This window comes from Seriola lalandi, unplaced genomic scaffold (assembly GCF_002814215.2).
Source record: "Seriola lalandi dorsalis isolate HSWRI2012SDOR001 ecotype SW California unplaced genomic scaffold, Sedor1 jcf7180002052459, whole genome shotgun sequence".
NCBI classification, from domain to species: Eukaryota; Metazoa; Chordata; class Actinopteri; order Carangiformes; family Carangidae; genus Seriola; species Seriola lalandi.
Genome location: NW_019523012.1, coordinates 121,241 through 143,727, shown reverse-complemented (window position 1 = coordinate 143,727; position 22,487 = coordinate 121,241). Strand labels below are relative to the sequence as shown.

The window sequence follows — 22,487 nt, the reverse complement described above, 5'->3', positions numbered from 1 at the left end:
TTTTTTTTTTTTTAATCAAAAGTTATTTATAATGCAACAAGGCAAAACAAAGGAAGGACTGAAGGATATGCAAAAAAATTAAAAATTAAAAATTACATTGTGATTATTTTGGCAGATATTGCGATAAGTCACAATTCCAGTCACAATGGAAATTATTGCATTTCATTCTCATGTTTAGTGAAAATACCAAAACTGACATTATTTTCATTTAATGCTGAACAGTTTTAGGTCTGCAAAGGAAACGGTGAGTCGAAGGCTTTAAATTTTAGATAGATTTTTTTTCTTTTTACACCTTACTCAAGTTTGGTTACACAATTGTTGATAAGAGGGACTTTAATGAGAACTGTTTCCTGGTGGCACCTTGACACATAACACAATGTTCAATCTGAGGTGTGATAGCCAGCTGCTGCAAAGTATTTCACATAAAATCTTACAGAATTTAACCCACAAAGCGAACAACAAGCAAATGTGGGTGGATATGAAAAGGATTGTTTTAGTGAAGTCATGTCTTGTGTTAAAAGGTTATAGTTTCACAGCTGTCTCATCAGTTTTAGCATCAGTTTTTGAATAGTACCTAGGGCTGAATTTGCAAAAAAATGGATAAATAAAAATAGATCACATTACGATTATTTTGGCAGATATTGTGATTGCTATATGAATCACGATTTCAGTTGGAATTATCATTTTTGTTGAAAATTTGTTGGGTCTTATACCAAGCATACATATTCCTTTACATTTGGAGTATATGATTTGTAGGCCGAGGCATCTCTGTAGCAACACAACAATTTTGGTGCTAACACTGCAAAATATTTGACAGATTTTACCTTTATCCAAAAAAAAATTGCAGCTCATGTGATTTGCACTGAGCAATATTGTAGTTTCAATTAATTGTGCAGCCCTTGCAGTATTCAAATGTAATTTCAGAATCAGAGAGTTTGGTTAGACAGGGAGACAGTTAAAAATCTGCAATGCCTTTAATAGTTAGAGGTTTTATTGCCATCAATTCACGTGCGAGATCCTCCAAAAATATTTTCTGTTTTCAGGAAGAAGGGCATCTTAAAGAAGAAGTATCTTAAAAGTCACAGAATACAAAATGTTGTGGGGTTTTTTTTGTAGTTTCTTCTTAATGTGGAAAATGGGCAGTATTTAAATTGGGACAATGTACAGCTGCCACTTTCAGATCTGAAGCAAATGAGGTGTGTTGACCTATATTTGAATCTAAGCTCTTTTGTGCTGAGGGTGGATCGTTGTGGTGCATTTATACTGCAAAACTTTTCTGTTCAGTGGAAATTCTGTGCAAGGGTTCGTGGAACAGTATCAAATGCTGTGAAGACTGGAAGAAGGAAAACCCTGCAGCTCTTCAGCTTTTAGTGCAGGTAACGGTGAGCTGTCTTCAAGTCCCACAACTCAGCCTGGTAAGTTATCATCAACATTAAAGCTGGAGTGTGATCTCTCCTATATTAGCCCTTTAAGGAATTTTACTGTGTACTGTGTGATAATCTTGGTGAGTTTAAATAACGGTTTATGATTAATTTGTAGTACAGTATATGACGTTTATAGTATAATTTTCATAATCATGGTGTCAGTGAAATTTAGTATTGGTTTCATATTGACTCAGTTGTTTTTATAGAAATGTTCCTACTGATCATCTCTTATAATGTCATATAATATCCTGATTTTATTTTTGTGCTCTTTGGTACCTCATACTAGATTTACAAACCCGCTTAGGTCTCAAAATTCATTTGATAAAACCTCCAAGATATTTTTTCATAGTTCAGCAGTTTCATTATAGAGGGATTGAGATGTCTCTGTGATAAGATATTCTCAGTGGCTTCAAGGTGCTTTGTGGGGTACCACTTTAAAGTAAGGCATAGTTAAGGATATCTGAGGGCATTATCCATAAAAATATATAAAGGCAAACAAAACTTTCATAGTATCCTGTCCAATATTATTTTAGCACACAATCGTTTCTCAGCAATTACAAATGAATCCAAAAAAATGTTTGGTTACCAGGTTTAAAGTGCATATTAGGAGAAAGATCGCTTTGACAGGGGAGTAACTGAGGCAGTAAACCCTTATTAGCATCAATCACAGCTGATATAGTGACATGTACATCTAAAGCTTATTCATTACAAATTTAGCCATTGTTTTGTTAGTCCTTTTATTTATAAGGACTTGTGAATCATATATATTAATGCTTTTGTAACCCAGACTGTTTACAGACAACATGCGCTTTTTAATATGGACATCATTGTATTTTTTAATTTTCAATTAATGTGCGTGTTGTTTATATTTATAAAATTCACTGTATGTGTATTTTTTCCATTTATGAAAAAAATGAGAAAAAGAGTGTGTTGCAAATTCACCTAAAAATGTTCTGATATGTTACATTAGTCGATGGACATTCTTACTTGTTAACCATTAAAAAGGTTGTACACTTTCAAATACTTAATTTGCTATCCACTAGCACCGAAAAACCCATTACTGTGTGTGCATGTTCGCTTATATCTGCTTAAGGATATTACTGTCAATGCAATCCTTTTGTTAAAAAAAAAAAGCACTGTACAAATTATAATTTCTCCAGGCCATATTAATTTTCTACAGGATACAACATAAATATATGAGTAAAACAGGGTCCCAACTGCAGTATCTATACTGCCAATTTAGATCAAAAGTACTGTTATCAGTGATAAAGTGAGTTGAATCAGTTATTAAGATAGTGAGAGAGATAGTGGTAGATAAAGATTAAGCTAGGTCCAAAGAGATAAGACAAATAAGAGAGCTGGATACAGAGACAGCTTCTTTAAATGTCTGACCTTTTCCAAATAAGCACCCAATCGGTGGAACTTCCTAGGACTTCACGGAGTGTTTCAGCCCTGCCTTCTATGTGTCAACTGGGTTTCTCCCACTTCCCCATACTCTGGAGTCTGTTCAAGTCAGAGATCTGTCAGGAAATGTGTCAAGAAGCCTTATTTATTGCCGAGAGTCGGTGCAGCGAGAGAACATGAGCCATGACTGAGAAATCACACAGGGCTTTAATGAAATGTAACCTGTTAAATCCCACAGATGAGAACCATGGCAGTGACAGGATGGGTCTATTTGTTGACTGTACTATTGTATCTGAGATTTTCTGTGGCGCACGGTGAGTATTGATCACCATAATTCTTCTGAGGATTTTAAAGACTAAGAAAAGCTTCTGCTGTTGGAAATAATTTCCAAAAACCTGACTCTGGTTGCTTTACAAGAACTTTATAACACCAAAATGTTGTCCAGTTGTTTATTTAAATTATTGGCTGACTCTTAGTTTAGAGCATTTTTAGTTTCAATATTGTCCCGGACAGACTTTAAAAAAAAGGTGAAGCTGAAAACCATGAACTGTTTTCAGACTTCAGACATAAAGTTCCTAAGACGGGGCCATATTTATGCAGCAATTGTTAAATAATAAACTGAAAGTAAGCACACGTCGCCTACGTTGCAACATTTGTATAGCATTTCCTGTTTATAACTTGTTTTACAAGCACTTGAGAAACCTGCTCGAGCTGTCAGGAGTTTCCTTCACAAGTGAGACACCCAGCAAATACTGCCTGCTTTCATAACACGTTTCCTATAAAAGACAATAAGATAAGCAGTTTGTGACATGACTAACAATTTGAACTTTCTCAGTTGTATGTAGCACCACTATGGGTCTAACTATTCTGAAATCAAGACATAAGTCACAATACAAATGTCCTGGATCTTGTATTGTGATACTGTCATTTTATAAAAAAGTACAGGTTATCGTCAAGGTGAAAACCAAGTAGGTTGTAACATCTCTTCTCCTGTTCTACTCAATCCTTCAGTGCGTTTACATATACTTAATTAACAAGGTTATAGTCGACTTTTTCCAGTTAGCTGATTTCTGAGCAACTGGGTGAAAGAAGAGATCTTTATAAAGAGACCAACTGACACTGAAACTAACACAAAGTATCCTGTAGAAGTAACCAAGATACTATGCATACTAATGCATAGTATCTTGGTTACAATCATGGTATAGCAGTTTTTGGAATTTGATTTTAATCATTTGGTCATTTATTGGTCAGGTGGAAAAAATATACTTATGAACTGTATAAACACATCCAGACGGACTAAAATACACTAAAATCTGCTTTGTGTTGTGTATTTCCTGTATGTTGGTACCTTTGAAAAATATTTCCTCCAGCACCAGCTCGGTCTGCTTTCTACTTTTACATTCTGTTGATCATAACTAAACTGTGATTTGACATAAACACACTCTCTTCACCCCAATGATTAAAGATCTGGTTTATGCACAGAGGAAAGTTAATGTTGAAGATATGCTCAAATTCTAATAACGTATAAAAAATATCTACAGTATAACTTATATCCTTTACCGTTAATTATGTTGTGTTGTGGCTTTATCATCATCATCATCATCATCATCATCATCTCAGATAGGTTCTCCAAGGCGATATGTTAGTTACACCTGCCGTTTCTCACACTCTCAACCACAGCAGCACATCTCTGACAAAGTGCCAGCTAAACTAGGTAAGACAGAGAGCTAAGACAAAGGTTGGGTCCTTCCCACCACTGATATCGGCTATCAGTGAAGTAACAATGATGATAGGACGCTCTGAAAAGACACAAAGTTACATAAAATAATTTAAATATGTTCAGAGAGTGGGTTTTTCAACCTGACTAGTGTTGATTAAAATAGGTCAAAGACGGCAAACATTTACTATAACACTTTTATGGTTGAGTCTCCAGGAAGTCCCTTACCTGAAAGATGTCAGCAGTGTGTTAAAGGAAATAAATGACTAAGTGTTAAGTTACACAATATACATCAGCTTTGAATAGGGGACAGAAGTTATAAAAAAATCTACGAAATACATTTTTTTAAACAATTACATTAGCTTAATGCAGCTTGGTCCAGTTTTCTGCCAGTGTGAGCTAAAAGACATTTTTTCTACTTAATTTTCTTCACATAACATGTAGAAGGACGAAGTAAGTAACATTTTCAAAACTTTCCTGCTGAAGCATACAGTGATTTTCTGACATCAGTGATGAGTCAGCTCAAGAAAAGCACTGCATTGGCAAGCTTTGCTGTCAGAAAAATAAAAAAACCCAGCATTTGCATTTGACAGAAAATGTCAACACTGACATAGAAGAAAAGTAATGGGTTGTTCACCTGCTATCGGTTGAGCAAAAAATGTATAGTTCTTTAAATTCTCCATTTTCGTCAACAAATACAGAAGAGGAGGGAGATATTTCAAGCAAGGTTCAAGGTTTTGAGGAAAACTAAAGCCAACTAAAATTTGTCTTAACTAGGTTGAGCTGAAGTACCTGGCAAGCAATATTCAATTTGTAAATCTTTCTGACAGCATTAAACTGGTGCAATAAGCTGATAACACAATGCGTTTTATTTCAGGCAGCAATGTAATTTCTGGTTAGTGTGCTACATCCACTAATAACAATTAACTGCACCAACAGTATAATGGATTTACAGTAAATCTGTGGAAGTAACTGGCAAACAAAGCTCTTCCTCACTGTTGGAAGAACCTCCAGACAGGACTCACAGTAGCTGACAATCCAGGAAAATACACTGTACTAGACAAATCACACAGCACCTATAAAATCATGTTAGCCTATGTGAAAAATACTGTAAACTGTACTGCAAACTCTGCTACACAGAACATGTTACTTTATGATATAATTTACAACCCCTTATAGTACATTTTTATGTGGAGTTGAAAGAATCAGTTCATCAATTAGTCAACTGTCTGAATATTCCCACAACCCAAACACATGCAGGTTAACTGGAGATTGTAAACTGCCCCTAGGTGTAAATAAGCCTGAATGGTTGTTTGTCTTTGTGCATCAGCCCTGTGATAGACTGGCGACCTGTCCAGAGTGTACCCCACCTCTCCCCCAATGTAAGCTGGGATAGGCTCCAGCACCCCTGGCCACATGTATAGATAATGAGTGGATGGATGCACGACATAGGAATCATTCAATCATTCATTTTGCAACAGGTATATAGGTCAAAGAGAAACACAAACTCCAAATTGCCCAATATTTAGAGCTGTAAAACACCACAGATAAACATACAATGGAGAGCAACCTTCAATACCGACCTAAATATCAGATGTCTAGTGCAAATGGCAGCATTTTACATGTGCAGCATTTATAGGTGAGGCTTCATTATTAAGCACCTGTATGCGTAAATACAGGATTTACTCAGTATATACAATCATATGATGGAGAACATTAAAAGGTGCACAGCAGACAATCAACTACCATACTGAACATCTGACTTCCAAAAACCTGAAATACACCAACTGTCCCCTACAAGTCTTTTTCATCAATCCAAAACTTCATGTAGTAAACAAATATTACGACGCTAACCACTGACAACTGATGAAAATGAAAACATAAAAATAAGACAAAATAAAAATTAGAGAGGGTACTCTATACATTTGCCAACATGCTAACTGTCAAGGCAACCAAATAACACATGCGCAAATCATAAATCAAAGGAAAGGACGGTTAAAAACACATTCTGTTATATATCACAGTACAACTCACTTCTATATTTCTTTTACATATTTTTCTTTCGGTATAAAACTTGGTAGAGTCAGGAGTATTTGTGTAACTTCATATGCCTGCAAGAGACGCACAACTTCACCTGCCTGCAAGGGACGCACAACTTCACAGCCCCGCGTGTAACCCCCAACACACTAATCAAACAAGCTAACAAGTCAGCAATTAACATTGGCAGGTGGCAAAAGAGTCAGCGGTCTTACCTTGTGTTGGTTCTTCTTCTGTGAAGAGCCGCCAAATTAAACCCCAGGGCTCAACTTGGTATTCTTTGGAGTAGACATTCCTTCCTTCGAAAACGAGTCTTCACAGAGGGGAGCACCATTTAAGCTAGCAGCTAGCAGCTAGCTAGCTAGCATCGAAATCAGCTCCAGCACTGTAACCACTGCGCGACTTTACTTCCTTTTACAACTTGTACTGTAATATTTGTCCGTTTCTTCATTTGCTTCTGTCTCGTCAGGGTTGTAACTTGGTTTCTTTCCACCAACTTGAGTTTGGCTCCGGCTCTTACTGTCATATCGTCGGTTGAAGTTGTCCGCTATTTGCAATCTGTCTAATGCTGCGTTCACGTGAGATCCTAAATACGATCACCCAAGCGGGAAAATCCGTTTGCCTACTAAACGTAAAACTGATGACTCCAGCCGGGTGAAAAACAACAGAGATGCCCAATAACAATAATACAACCGATTTAGATAAAGGCTATTGGCCATATCATACAGTACATCTGACTTTAACTAACGTTTACAAAAAATTAAAGCATTAAAGCTAATTTAGGCTAGATTTCCCTTTATCCTTTTTTTGAATGGTTCAGTAAAGCTGCGACTTCACCGCTCTAGTAGTAGTAACAACATGCTCGTTCTTCCCACTCTTCCAACTGTACATGAATGCGGCATTTCAAGTGTGTCCAGAAATGAGTAAATGAGGGTGTAGAGCTCATAAAGAATCAAAAGGCCACAGTACCTCTTAAGAAAACAGTATAACGGACTTTAACATTTTTATTATTGGCAATATTCTTCTTTTCTTTAAAAGCTAAATTCTCACTTTCATATGAATGTTTGTTTCCAGGGTTAGTGTGGTGTTTGAAATTTTGCAACTGAAAGTTTGGATTAAAACTGCTCTATAAGCGCACGTCACCGAACAGTCATTTCACGTCACAACTTTTCTGTGTGTGGGAAGTGAGGTCATTTTGACATTTTGGCAGCAAACCCTTAATTTCCTGCCTTGGCTAGTACGCCTCGTGTTTTTGTCCTTGTAGCGGGTTTTTTTGTTTGTTTGTTTGTTTTTGTTTTAACATCACAAACGTCCTGTCTTGTTCAGTACATGATGATTAATTTCAAACTTTCTGAATAAACAGATGATCCTCCCCAAGGCCGAGTATAAACTCTATTGCTACATCTATCTTCTATAAACGAATTTCGATTTAAAAAGAAAAAAAAAAAGTGAATGAGCATTGTCGTCTCTCTCTCAAGCTGCTCACTTGTCGGCAGAAAAGTGATTATTAGTGTAAAATATACATAAACATGCAAATATTGAAAGAGCCTCATATGAATGCTGTCAGAGAGCACACCTACACCTGTGCCGTACAATCTTCTGTTACTCTGATATCAGTAAATGTCAGAAAATGTTTTGTTTAAAAACTCGTGGGACAAAACATTAAGTTTTTTTTATATATATATAATTGGCCTCACTGTGGTGCTGTCTACACAAGAAAGCTATCAGTTCTTCATTGACCCAACACTGAACTTCCCAACCACTTAAACAAAAATATGTTAGATAGTTTTGGAGATGTTCTGCTAATTGCCAAACAAATAGACAAACACACAGTAGCTACTGAAAGCATAACCTCCAACAGAGGTTGGATTCAATTTACATTAAGGATTGTGATACCTTCTTTTATTGTATGCAAAGTGCTAGTTTGTGTCAGAGAACACTTAAAAATCTGAAGGCTTGCATTTACTCCAGAAATTCTGCTCATGTTGTGTATATATACTGGTGTCTTATATGTTCAAGTTTTTACCCCTAGCATTGAATGAGAATTGACTGGTCTCTCTTTGCACTATCACATCCAGACCACAGCGGGGAGACAGACACCTACCATGTGAGTGCTGGCCACTTATTTTTGCTGAGGTGCCTCACTGCTGATGCTCACACCAATGTGACCTGGAGCAGAGCAGGGATGCACAACTTAAGCCTGCCCAGTGGTGTGGAAGTCAGGAATGGGTCACTGTGGTTTCTACCTGTACAGACTTCCCATAATGGAACCTACACCTGTGAGAAAAGGTATAGAAACTCCTCTATAACTTTGTAGGTTTAACATATGATCCTGACTTTATGAAAAACTCAAAGCACCTTTGTTAAGTATTTTAACATCTGTAATTGATTGATTGACTTCACTTTTAGACATCTGTTTAGAAGGGAAGTTGGACATGAAGCTATGGAACTGATGTAAAAATGTAGTGTTTAAAACAAAAAAGTAGAAATGTGATATAGGCCCAGCTCCCATTTCCACCTTGAACAGAAATAAACTATAAGAAGGGCATCTGTTTCTTGTGGTGGGTCTCCTTTACATTTGGAGCAACAAGGCATTAAACTTTAAACTCCTTACAGATGAGTCTGGAATTACATTTAAGTTTATATCACAGGTTGTGGGAGTGAGTAATAAATTGCAACAGGTTTATGATAATAAATATAATAATAATAGCTCCTTTTCTTTACCCTTGACAATAGGGAGAGATAGAGATTAGTTCATAGTATTGATAACCTTGTTGTTCCAAAGAGCTTGAGTTTGGCCTTTCTGCAGCTGTGTCACTGTTTATCTCCTTCTCTTTAGGGACGAGACTGGATTGTCAAAGATAATATTTGGGGTGTCGGTGTCGACTGCAGAGTGTCCTGATACACCTGAGACCATATCCATCACCCAGGATGTCAGAGGAAGTCTTCCCTGCAAACAGACAGAGATCTTCAGATTAAATAACACAAGGACCATACGATGGATGAAGGTATAAACAACCCCATGACATTCATGTGCTGTTTTTTAATGATGCATCCCTGTGCCCTATACTGTATGTCTTCTTCTACTGCATGTCTGCCTGATGTAGCTCCTGGTTCAGTTTGTTTTGAGTACAAAGAAAGTGTGTTATTCATTGAGACAAGCTTGCACCTTTAAAGGTCCCATATTGTATAAAGGGAGATATCCATGTCTTTTTTCTTCTGTAACTTTGTGATATAACAACAAAGCAGTCACCACTCTCAGCCATGCCCCATGTCCAGCCCACCTGGAACCACCATCCAACCATGCAGGATTTAGTTTCTCTGAGTGTTTACCGGCTATATTCTTATTCAATCACTTTGAAAACAGTCAGCCAATCAGAAGAGAGGCTCAGAATCTCTCGCTCGAGAGAGAAGCCTGAGAGAGGAGATGTAAAAGTACACTGAGATGGTTTTTACTTAAAGCCACAAATATATGTTCTTATGGATATCAACAGTTCAAATAAAACACCGGAAAAGTATAAAATATGGGACCTTTCCAAGACTAGTGTAAAAGCACAGAAATGGCAAGAACAGAGTAGGTCCTGGGTTATTTATGTAATTTCCTTTCCTTTATCTGGTTGACAAAACATTTGATTTCTACACAATGTCCTGTACACGGATTCTGGCTTGATTAATGCAACACTGCCCCCTATTGTACACATCAGGAACTGAGCGCTACAGTAAGTGAAAATTGAACAAACCATTTGCCCCCATGTGCTGTTTATGGTTGACATTGGTTGCTATAAAAATGCTGCTGCAGATACACATCTGGATGTGGAGGGGGCCCATACAGCACATTGCAAATACTCCAACTCACAGCCAATCTTTCATCAAGCAGCACACAGTACTGTACCACAGCATCAGAAAACCTGTGACTGTTAATTATTCACATTCTTCAGGAAAGTTTCTCCGCATGCATTTTTTCATCACTTGCAGTTCAACTTCAAATCAATTTGTAGAGCACAACAAAGAGATAAAGACAGAAAACACACATACAAATAAAAAAAGAAGACTAAGTAATTAAGTTATAAATGATTTAAGGACATTTTAGTGTTTATTAATATACAGTATTTGTTAACAGTTGTAATGTCTCCTATATTATTACAACTGTGTTTGAGTATATTGTCATTCATTATTTGTTCATACACAAACATCCACTTATGGGAGGAATTACAGTTATTTACAAATCTCTAAATAAACTACTTGGATTGTCTAAATTCCTAAAAATGTATTTTATTTTACTGACTTTTGTTCAATTTAAGATCATGTGCTTTATTTTTGTTGGCTTTTTATTTCTTGTTTTGTAAGACGTACTTTGTAACTTACATTTTTGAAAAGTGCTCTACAAAATAAAGTTTGCACTCGCTTGTACACTGTAAAGAATAATTACAGTCTGTGTTTCTGTGTGTAGGACTGCCACCCAGTGGAGCACATCTTGGTGGATGACAATGGCAACATGAGGCTGCCTCCAGTCTCACAGAAGGATGCTGGGATATACACATGCCTGGTAGACATTAGCTTAGATGGCAGGAAGTACACTGCCGCACGCAGCATCCAGCTGTCTATTAACAGCGGTATGTACTCTCAGTCATTAGTGTCACCACTCTAATGGCTTTGATTACATCCAGATGGATAATTATTTATTATTCTATCGTCTTAAAACTTCTTTTCTTACATCAAGAGACCACTTTTGCTATTGTGCAAATGACTGTAAAAGCTCTCATCATTTTAAGACATTGTGGACAGCCGCAGCAACAGGGAAACTGTAGTTTCTGAAGGCTATTCTTATTTACTCATCAGTCATTCTATTCACAAAGCTACAGTAACTTTCCCACAGAGTTCATCTTAGATTATTTGGCTTTTTCTTATTGCTTCACTTTTCGTAGAGTGTATTATATTGTGCTGTTTTATTTTCTGTTACACTGATTATTTGTCTGTAATCCCTACAGATGAGTTTATCAAACCCCCTGTGATGGCGTACCCTCAAGAAGAAGTGATTGTGGTCGAAGTGGGCAAGTAACGGTTTCTCACAAATTATAATCAACACCTTATGGTGACACACATAGTCTACATCTGTTGGGTATGACTTCACAATATGTCATCTTCTCCAAGTGTGACTGCGGTATTACTCGTCTTGTTCTCTATTAAGCTCTTAGAAACTAAAAGAAGGCTAATAGGGTCGGTGAGTTTTGTGTGACTGCGTACAACAACACTTCAGTATTTTCTAACAATGAAGTAAGATTGTCCCTTGGCTTCATCACTGGTATATTCAAACCACATGCTTGGAAAGAGTCTTAGGACTACCTACTTTCAGCCTTTCTCAGGCTGACAAAGAAAGCGTCCCAGTCTGTATTTGAACAAGCTTTTTAGATATCAAAGTGGAACTCTAACAAAAAAGGGTGTAAAGCTGTCAGATAAATCAAGTGGAGTAGAAAGTACAATATTTGTGTAGTGTAAGTATAAAGTAGCATAAAATCTAACTAACTAAACCACCACAGCCATAAAAAGACTATTAAAATGAAATAATAACTATATTGATGTCAAAACGTATCTTTACAACAACTAATCCTCCATTGTCTCATTGCTCATGACTGAGCACCAGTGTTTTCTAAAATTAGATAATATATGGCATTTTGTATTGATAATGAAATGTCAAGCCAACAGTGGAAATGAAAGGTCGTGCTATCAGCTAGCTTACATTAATTGGCTAAATTGTAACTTAAAGCATGATGCGCAGACGCAGAGACAGAGGACATGAGCCACTTCTGCAAGTGAGATAGGCAGACAAGATGTGCAGCTAACATCAAGGTCTAGAAATGGTACAGTGCACTGTAAGTGTGTCTGAAATCGTAGTACAAGATCTAGGCATGAATATGGGAAATATGATATTTATAAACCTGTGATTCGAACCCTGGTTGAACTGCAATAATATCTTCAAGCTTTATGTAAATATTCATGAAAATAGTCTGTACTGACACCAACATGCAGGTATTCTGGCTATTTTAGGCCTTAAGTGTTGCCTTTTGCTGCCATTAAGAATAATTAATCTGTAGCATTGCCGTGGATACCTTAACACTTGTCCAGTTTTACATCAAATTATGTCGGATTGGGTTTGTCATCTATTAATTGGGCCTGATTTTGTCAGACTTACTGGACTGAATTCTATAACAAATGACAGTGAGGTCAAAGAGTTTTTTATGTTTATCCTGTAGAGTGACAGCTGCTTTGTTTTTTAATTTCACTGATGACCAGGTATGAGAGCAGAGCTGAAGTGTATAGCCTACGTAGGCAACAGCGAGGACAGTGAGACTTCCATGTACTGGCTTGTTGACGGAAACTTCGCTGACGACTACGAAGGACTCGAGGAGTCCTGGTCATAGTGAGTCTCTGTTTCCTGTTTCAGTCTATACTCTACATGGTTATGTAAGCAAAACAAGTTCAGTCAAGTCAGTTTATTTTATATAGAGCCAAATCACAACAGATGTTATCTAAAGGCATGTGATATAGTGGTTCTAGACTGTACTCTTTATAATACTGATTACAGAGGCCCAAGAATTCCCACCATGTGCAAGCACTTGGTGACAGCGCAAACTTCAAGCAGACTCAGAGTGGGCGGCCATCTCCCTCGAAGTCAAACACATAAACATTTCTTGGAAAAAGATTCTTTGCCTTCTAGTTGCCAAATATTGCAAATGCAGCTTTGAACAAAGCAGAACAAAAGCAATGATGACAGAGGGTTTTCATGACATTCTTGCTTGTTTGCTTGATTTATTAACTGACTGATTGATACACTGTTTGACGGACTGATTGATTGATTGTTTGGCTGACTGGTCCTGTCCCTTTTAGTTTTCACACTGATGGCAAGGTGTATGGTCAGTCCATTCTGACCATCTCCAAAGTTCGTCGTCAGTTCCTGAATGTCCCCATTCATTGCAAAGCATGCAACCCAGTTGGAGCGGTATCCGGCTTGATGATGCTTCGAGAAGGTATTCTCTCCTCTCCTCTCTGTACAGGAAAAGCAACTTCCATATCAACCCAGGGAAGAACAGAAATGGCCAAAATCTAACACATTTACAAACTGTTTTGAACTAATGTCATAAACACATATGTTAAATTATAAATACTAACTCCTAAAATCAGTGAAACAAATGTTATCATGAATCAAATCCTTTTAAAAGCCAGGCAAGAAAATGTCTCAAAGGATTTTGTAAATATCCATAAATCAAAATCACCAAATGCTTACCTCTTAATTCCAGTTAAAGGGAATCTTACTGTAATGCTACAGCCTTTCTGGCAACACATTAGGGAAGACTCTCTCCTGTTTCAACATGACAGAGCCACCGCCCCCTTACATAAAGCCAGATCCATAAAGGAATGGTTTTTCTAGAGCCCTGACCTCTGGCAGGCGGGTTCAACAACCCGGAAAGTGAAGGCTGTTAAGACAGCAGATTAATGCCGATGATTGTGGAACGAGATGTAGCAATCACTTGTGATGTGATGTTTGTGAAACCTGATGTTTGGGTGTTTGTTAGAGTGTCTGCATACTTGCCAAATTGTGTATCTTACTGTTCCAAGCCCTGTTACTAAAATAGCTCTGTAACCATTTATTTCTATTATATTTGATATTGTTTTATTTTGTTGTTTAACCCTTAAAGGCATCGGTTTCAGCATCAGCATTCCTCACGTTTAGCCACAAAAAACCCTTTCAGAACATATTGTTAACAATACTGAAACCCCCCCTTTGACATTATTAGTTTTTTCCTACTCCCTTATTGATGGAAAAAATATTATTTTCTGAAATTATTGATAACTTTTAGCATGTTATATTTTATGTTTGATACATATTGTACTTTGTTACACTTTAATTTATGGGCTCAGTGACAAAATAAGAGGAAACAGGAAAACAATCTGACCTGCTATTACCTGCTACCTGCATACTATGAAAAAATAAGAAAAAAAGGACATTCTTGCATTCCATTAAAGATATTAATTTTAATGATCAATTGATGAAAATGAATGAATAAGACATTGTGTAATATGGACCAGAGTCTCTAAGGATGTTTTTAAGGGTTAAATGTTGTTTTTTAACGTTATCGCGTTTGTGTCGGAAATGTGGTAAGCAGTTAGTTGCCTGGAATTATTTCCACAGGTTGAATCATTCCTGAAAGAATTCCCAGTAAAACTGTTATATGTTGTGACCAGTGACTTTAATCTGTCTGCCTCCTCCTGTCTCCAGCTGACCACAGTGCCTTCTACACCAGTGTTGCTCTCTGCCTCGTTGCCTCCTTTGCGACTCTGGCCTTGGCTGCAGCCTTCCTCTTCTTTAAAGTAGATGTGGTTTTGGCATACAGGAAACTGTTGAGACATTTTTCCAAACAAGGTCAGTGTTTTATCTGTATGTGCACTTGTGTGGAATCTGGGCACTGTCAGGAAATCACTTGTTTGCTTTATTGCACAAATCTACAACATGTACCAGAAGAGACCTCAACACTTAAACACCTCGTAGGAGGCACGATTGAAGGTTTTGAACAAATCAAGTTATGTTTTTTCAAAAGTCTTGTCTGGTATTATCGATTAGTCAGTCTGATCAAAAATCACCATGGCCACCAGTGGTGCAGAACATGCTGATCAGCTGGTACGTAATTATATCTTAATTATAGCCATTTTCTTTTTTTTTAAAGTATATTTTTTTGGGCTTTTATGCCTTTAATGGACAGCACAGTGGAGAGTGACAGGAAACGGGGAGGCAGAGATAGGGGGAATGACATGCAGTGAAAGGCCGTCCGATGCGGGATTCGAACCGGGGCCGACTGCAGCGAGGACTGTAGCCTCTACACATGGGGCGCCTGCTTAAACCACTACGCTACACGACGCCCCAATTATAGCCATTTTCAATAAAACAATAATATAAAAAAAATCATAAAACTAAAAATGGTTTAATTTAATAAGAGTTGGAAAGTTGGTCAAAATGTTCGGTATTCAAAATTTTGTTCCACACTATTTGTAAGTTTTGCTAGTGCTACATAGCTAATGTTAACATTAACAGCTGTTTACTGAGTTCAGCATCAAACTTCATTCATTTACTTGCCAACAGCTGTCTCCTGAGGTGGAAAACAACACCAGTGCAAACTCTGGTCTCAATCACTTATTTTCTTATACAGAAGTTAGCATGCTAACCAGCTAGCCCCAGCCTGTCTCGTCACTTTCCGATAGCAACTCACTGTATCCTCCAATCTGCCCTGAAGATGTAGCCCTGCTCAGAAGGCATATTATAACCTCTTGTCTTGTAAATGCAATGACGGCTGAAGCAACAATCACCACCACCCACTCATGAAAAGAAACCACATTTGGTGGCAGAGAAAACTTACAAATAAAAAAAAAATCTTGTTCACACAATGACCAGGGAAAACAAGAAAGTATCACCTGTCTTCATCGTATAAAACATTAAAATGTTTACCATTTTCACTCTGTTTACACTTTAATAGGGAATACCTAGGAGATACAACTCATAAAATCCTAAATATACAAAATATATTTAGAAAATGTGTGTAAATATTCTACTTAGGTGCAAAGTAGTAATGTTAAAGTATTTTTTATAACTAATTTTCCACTCCTGCCTGTTTAAGAGTTGGCTGTTACATGAAGCTTTACAGAGACAGTGCTATCTTCTCTACAGCTTCAGACGGGAAGCTCTACGATGGTTACGTGAGCTTCCTCCATCCTGACACCCTGAGTTCAGCTGAGACGGCGAGCTTTGCTCTGCAGATGCTGCCTGAGGAGCTGGAGAAAAAACATGGCTACTCTTTGTACATCAGAGGACGAGACGATTGCCCTGGAGATGGTCAGTAGCAGACACCTAACCTGGTGTGATAAAGGCACCTTGTGGAGTTTTTGTGGAAACACATGTATGTTTATGTTTAATCTTTCTCACTAGAACATGTTGTGTGTGCCCTTGTGGTCTGAATCGCTTATCTCATCTACCTCTACCTGTTTACCTTCTGTGTGCTGGCTTCCATGCACTACACATTTACACTGCAGTTCTCTGCAGTTGACAGAGGTGTTATTGTGTCACCCATGCATCCTCATGTACGTGCTCAGATGCAAACAACAGATACCCACATTGTTTCACAGTGCCATAAGAGATGAAGGAAACCCCACAGGGCACCTTATGTAATCTGTGATCTCTAGTGGTTACCATAGGAACTGCAGCAATATTTAGCAGAATTAGCCTTGCTTTGCACATACATTTTTTACTGAGAATATATCAGAGCTTTTGTTGCTTAAAGTACAGTAACCAAGAACGACAAATGATGGATACTGTTAGTGACTATTTTACACACATACTACCTGTCATGAAGCCATCAGTTTCATCAACTAGCAGACATCTAAAAAGTAGGTAATCCATCACATAAAATAATTTGTCACTTCTGCTTTTATTCTTTTATTGTACTTTGTCATGTTTCTACAATTGCTCAGTATGATTTCTGCTTTAAGGTGGTGTTCAGTTTACAGAGATTTCCCCTTGCACTCATATCATGCTTCATTTCCGTTTGATCTTTTAAAGCTGTGCATGACGCCATTGCTGCTACACTGCACCAGTGCCGCAGACTGATAATCATTCTGTCACTGGCGCCAAGATCCTGTGCTGATGGCAAAGAAGTGAAAGCTTCACCCTTATGTGACGACCAAAACCAGCTATGCTATGAACAGAAAATCGGCATTTATGACGCTTTGACCAAGAACGAGCCCCGAGTGATTCTGGTGGAAATTGGTAAGGACAGACTCTGTTGTGCCTAGTAAGAGGACAAATCTGAGGGAGTCTTTAAGTTATTAGATGTTGTAAAGTAATGTCATGAAGATGCACTTTAATGCATCAGCAGCAGCCCGCATCCACCTTAGAAGTGAACATATTACCATTGTTAGATATAGATTCCAAAAGTCCTTTTGGGTCCAAAAAGCTGCTTAATGTAGCAAACTAGCCTGCAGATGTAGTTACGGATAGTGCTTTAAAGGCATCACAAGCAGAGGTCTTTACAGGTCCCACTTCATGGACCTCTGCTTGAGATGTGTAGACCTGAGAATAATCCAAATATGCTCGATCTGAACAGAGCAATACAGAGAGAAAGCACCAACAATGACGGCACCAGTGGTTAAAAGTATGGAAACACATCTGAATCAATATAATGCACTTCACAATTTACAGTATGTCTCCCTTTTCTTTCATCATGTGCTGATTCTGATGCATCACCTAACCAGAGCTGATATTGAGTCCACTTGAATGCACTTTGATATTAGCCATTCAACACGTACCCGAGACTTGTGGCAAAGAACGTGATCCCAACCAGACCCAGTTAGACTGAAGGTAGTTTGGATCTGGCTCCATTCTTGTCCCGGGTCAGATCTTGGTTACTAGGAACTGGCTGAGCCTGTCGAAACTTTTAATCTTAAACTTAATTATCCCACAAATGAATGTGAACTTCCAAGGCGTGAGGAAAAATCTCCTGGGAGAATGAAAGTGATAAGGTTTCAAGAAGATTTTATCTTCTTCTAAAGTAATTTATAATCTGCATTACATACCACAGAAGAGTCAGAGTTAATACCCAGAGACAAGGAAAGTGTTAACAAAATCCACCCACTATATCCTTTAAAGGTCACTAATTAATACTTTGTGTCTTGCTTGTTTAATCTGTACCAAGAACGATAAGTCACTGCTTTGTGGAAGGTTATGAGCTCAACTGATTATTGGCTAGGACCAGTAACTTCCACTAGTCTCCACTGGTTGCCTAGCATTTGCTCAGAGCCGAGAAATAGTCTGGTTAGCTGCTTCTGTTTCCAGTCTTTATGCTAAACTAAGCTAAGCTAAGCTAAGCTAAGCTAACCGACTGCTCACAGTAGCTTCATATTTAGAGAGAGGTAATCTTCTCATCTAAGACTAAGTGTGAAAGCAGATAAGTGGTTTCCCAAGACCATTCCTTTAAAAATAAGAAATGTTTCCTTTTCATTTTTCATCCATCTACAACAAGCGTGTGGGTCTAAACCTCTGGGCTTGTTACTTTATGATCAAAGTCTCAAAGTTGAGCATTACACCAGCAACTGCAAGGACCAGGACCTCTGAAAGGTGCTATTATGAAACATGCTCAATTTTTTTTAACTACTTATTGTGAAGGTTAAATAGAATACAATTTCAATACATTCATTGTGTTAATTTTAATATATATGGTCAACGTTCTCTTCAATCCTACCAGATGGCCCGGTGGATTACAGTCACCTGCCAGAGTCTCTTCACTACATCAAGAGGAAACAAGGAGCTCTGAAGTGGAAGAAATCGCCTCCTGGAACCAACAAACTCACCAAATTGCGCTCAAACAGAAACTTCTGGAAGAATCTGAGGTACCACATGCCCTCAATCCCTGCAGAGAAATTTCAAACTATTGTCTAAACAAAGTGTCAAAACTTGAAAAAAGACAGGATCGAACACAGATGTTTCGTTTGCTACATAAGGACATTTCAGACGATATTGTGAAAACATGTACATCATTAATTATCATCTGAATTATGTGACGCAAGGATTACTGTAAACTAACAGCCAATTGGCAGCCTGCACAATAACTTTTTCTCACTGTGTGCAATCGAGTTGGAAAGACATCTGCTGGATTTCTTCTTCTTGGTACACAACAGGAACTACTTTTTTCCCTGCTCTCCAGAACAAAGGGGTCCAGTATCATACACTCATTTTGAATTTTAGCCTATTTATATACTGGTATATTTTCTTTTTGCATATTTTAGGCTGTTGCGATTTTTTTGTAATTGCCGCAGTCACTATTTGATCTTAGTATTTCTTGTAGTTTTTCCTTTAATCTTTTCTTCCTCTCTGTCTTATGAAAGCAACAAAATGGGTCAGAGAAAGAGAGAAAACATTTCAAGAGCAGCTTAACTCTGTTTTCATTAGTTAGATAATGATCAGAACAAAATGAAATGCAGATATCCTCATGGTAATGGAGCGGAAGAACATAGATGGTGTTCTTCAGCACACAGCCAGCTTCCTCTCTCAACTTTTATTCCAGCAGAAAACCTATTGCATTCAGGGTTTGCAGCATGAAACCTGGAATTAATGATTTAACCTCATTTCTATTGTGAAACCATCCCTGATAATTGTGAGGTTTTGTTCTCTTAGAAAGTCCTAGGGACTTGGTGGAATATTTTGCTCATCTGATTGATGATCATACATACTTGATCATTAGTGTTGGGTATTATTTAGATTGTATCGCTTATAATTTCACTTCCAATATTGTTTACTGGTTCTGGATTTTTATCAAATCGTGGCTCTGATAATTGGAACAAGATTTGAGTAGGAAAATAACCCAGAACATTGTGAAAGCAAAAACATAAAAAAAATTGTCTGTTAAGCATATTTATGGTGCTAGGAACATTTTTGTTGTAACTGTTGGAATTAATTTTGTGATTATTTTGCTCCAAAGGCAAAATAACTTTTTTATTAATACTGTTGAAAACTGGAATATGACAGCTTGCCTGGGGACAAGATATTATGGATTACCATGGCCAGTGATATAGCAGATAAGCTTTAGCTGTAATAACTGTAGTAACGTATTATACAAATACATACTAATCCTAGTTTCCAGAAAAGGAGGTTTTCTATGAGACTGGTTGACTGACTAATCACACTTGGAATCTCCCCTCTGTAGACTCAAATAAACAATGTCCTGTTTGGGAACCTGCCGAGTTCAACCTCTGATGGGGAAAAACCCTTTAAGAGTTATGCTGTGTTGTACTTAGTGCTGTCGTTATAAACAGAGTTATATTCACTCTATTCACACTATATTAATGAGTCCTGACATTTTGTGGAAAAGTTCATCATTTGGGGTAATTTACTCATTGGCTTTCTCTGAGGGCGTGAGAGCAGGAGATTGAAACCAAATTCATGTCTGTGTGTTAAATTAATGAGCTGGAGGTGCCTTGCTTAGCTTACAGACTGGAGCTAGTCCAAAATTAAAAAGTCTACCCCTACCTACCCTAACTGGCATGCTGTATATCACCTGTACACAGACAGAAACATACAAATTATGATTTGCTGTTTTGTTCAGGGAGTTATGTTGTCTTGAGCCATTTCCCATGCTTCCACTCTGTATGCTAAGCTAAAATGACCTATCTGAAAGAAAGCAAATATGCATATTTCACATAATGTTGGAACTATTGCAAACATTAGTTGTGCAGCCCAGCTTGGATCACAATCCATGGAAACATTTTGTGCTATCAAATAGAAACTATTGATTCAAAACACAGATGTTTTTAAGTGATTTTGATACTCTGTAAGACGTTGTAAGATTTACATTATTGTTGCTTGTTGTGAAGTACTCATTTACTTGGTAACTCCACCACACTGCAACCTCATCAGAGATCTAATCAGCCATGCAGGCTAATAGATTTGTGCAGGTGTGCAGGGCATTGAATCACAGGCGTAAAGCACAGCAAAACACACTCTATGCTGGGGAAATATACAGTATCGCCATTGTCTTGCCCTACTGTAAATACACCATTGTAACATTGTGTTATTTTCTATGAAAAAGAGAGTATTTTACTTAGCGAAGTTCTTATTTAAAGAAAAAAGTATATCTTCAGATATATATACTGTATATATATATGTGTGTGTGTGTGTGTTGAGGTTGTTTTTGTTACACCATTCAGATTGCAACAGCATTTGTGATGTAGTAAAACAATCACTTTTACTATTTCAAAGGCAAAACTGTACAGACTATCATTACAGCAGCACAGGGTACAACATAATTGATTTCATGACAGAGCATGGACTCATTCTACTCCACTAGTCCTCTTCTATGTGACTTGTTGTAATGTGCCACAGAAAGCTTAGTCTCTCACCTACTGCGTCTTACTCTGAAACAAAACAACTAAATGTTTTATAAATGTTGTCATAAAAACTCTGTATAAAATAATTGTGTCCTGAGATTGCATCAAATTTGAGGTATTTAGCGCAAAAAAAAAAAAAAAAAATGCCTGTACAAGACTATAAAGTTACAGTATATAATTACTGTTAAGTTATTCCCAAAAGTCTCCCCGAGCATTTTCTGGTGATGGTCTCAGGTGAGATAAAGGACAAAGCTGCAATGGTCAGTAAGTTTAATCAATATTTTATTTGTGCTGGGCCTACTTGACAGCTTTAATGTATATCCATAAGCCCCCTTTTTTCATTCTTTACATAACTATTCTTATGTTTTATGTGTCTCCAGGTATGTACAGTCTGTTACAGGACAGATCACGATATTCTCAAACACTCTAATACTCTGCGTTTTCATAAAAAAATTAATCAACCCGACAGAATATTTAGTCTGGATTTCAGTTTTTAACCGTTTACAATTCAATTATAACCAAGTCTGTTCCTGTTAGATACTTCTGGCACAAAAAAAGATCTTTATGAATCGTGAAGAAACATTTCCTGTTGAGTCTTTCAGAGAAGCATCTTATCTTTGTCATTTCATCTCTTCGGACCTCAGATATCCTGTGCCTGTTTTCTACTTAAATATAAGTCTGATATTTAGTTTTAAAAATAATACAACAGTATTTTTATAAATAATATTTGTCAAACCTATGTAACATTTTGTGTGTTGTCTACTTTTCTTAATTTTGACCTGCATCCAGTTTTCAATCATACTTGCAATTGAATTTAGGTAATTCAGATTTGACTTTCTTGCTTGTCTTTCTTTCTCAGAGTGTTGACTCTACAGTGCAATGTGTGCACACAATATGATAAAATCCAAAACACCTGCATTGATTTAGACTTAAACCTGTACAACTGTGCCTTCATGCATATCATTGCGGTTTGACGTGTAACT

The 22,487-nt window shown here is 37.4% G+C and overlaps 1 protein-coding gene across 2 annotated transcripts; it reads left to right on the top strand.

The window, feature by feature from the left end:
- Positions 1-26: 26 nt before the first annotated feature.
- il1rl2 (interleukin 1 receptor-like 2) lies at positions 27-22,243 on the top strand. 2 transcript variants are annotated; one of them, XM_087172369.1, is made up of 12 exons: positions 27-1,415; positions 3,067-3,142; positions 8,661-8,871; positions 9,422-9,590; positions 11,033-11,195; positions 11,571-11,633; positions 12,874-13,000; positions 13,468-13,607; positions 14,858-15,001; positions 16,298-16,462; positions 17,186-17,392; positions 18,867-22,243. In XM_087172369.1, exons 2-12 carry the CDS (start codon positions 3,067-3,069, stop codon positions 19,058-19,060), a joined length of 1,659 nt encoding a protein of 552 aa, XP_087028495.1. In that variant the 5' UTR covers positions 27-1,415; the 3' UTR covers positions 19,061-22,243. The 2 variants fall into 2 exon arrangements, with proteins under 2 accessions (XP_087028495.1, XP_023256190.1); XM_023400422.2 differs by lacking the exon at positions 27-1,415 and having other exon boundaries at positions 2,915-3,142.
- Positions 22,244-22,487: the final 244 nt, after the last annotated feature.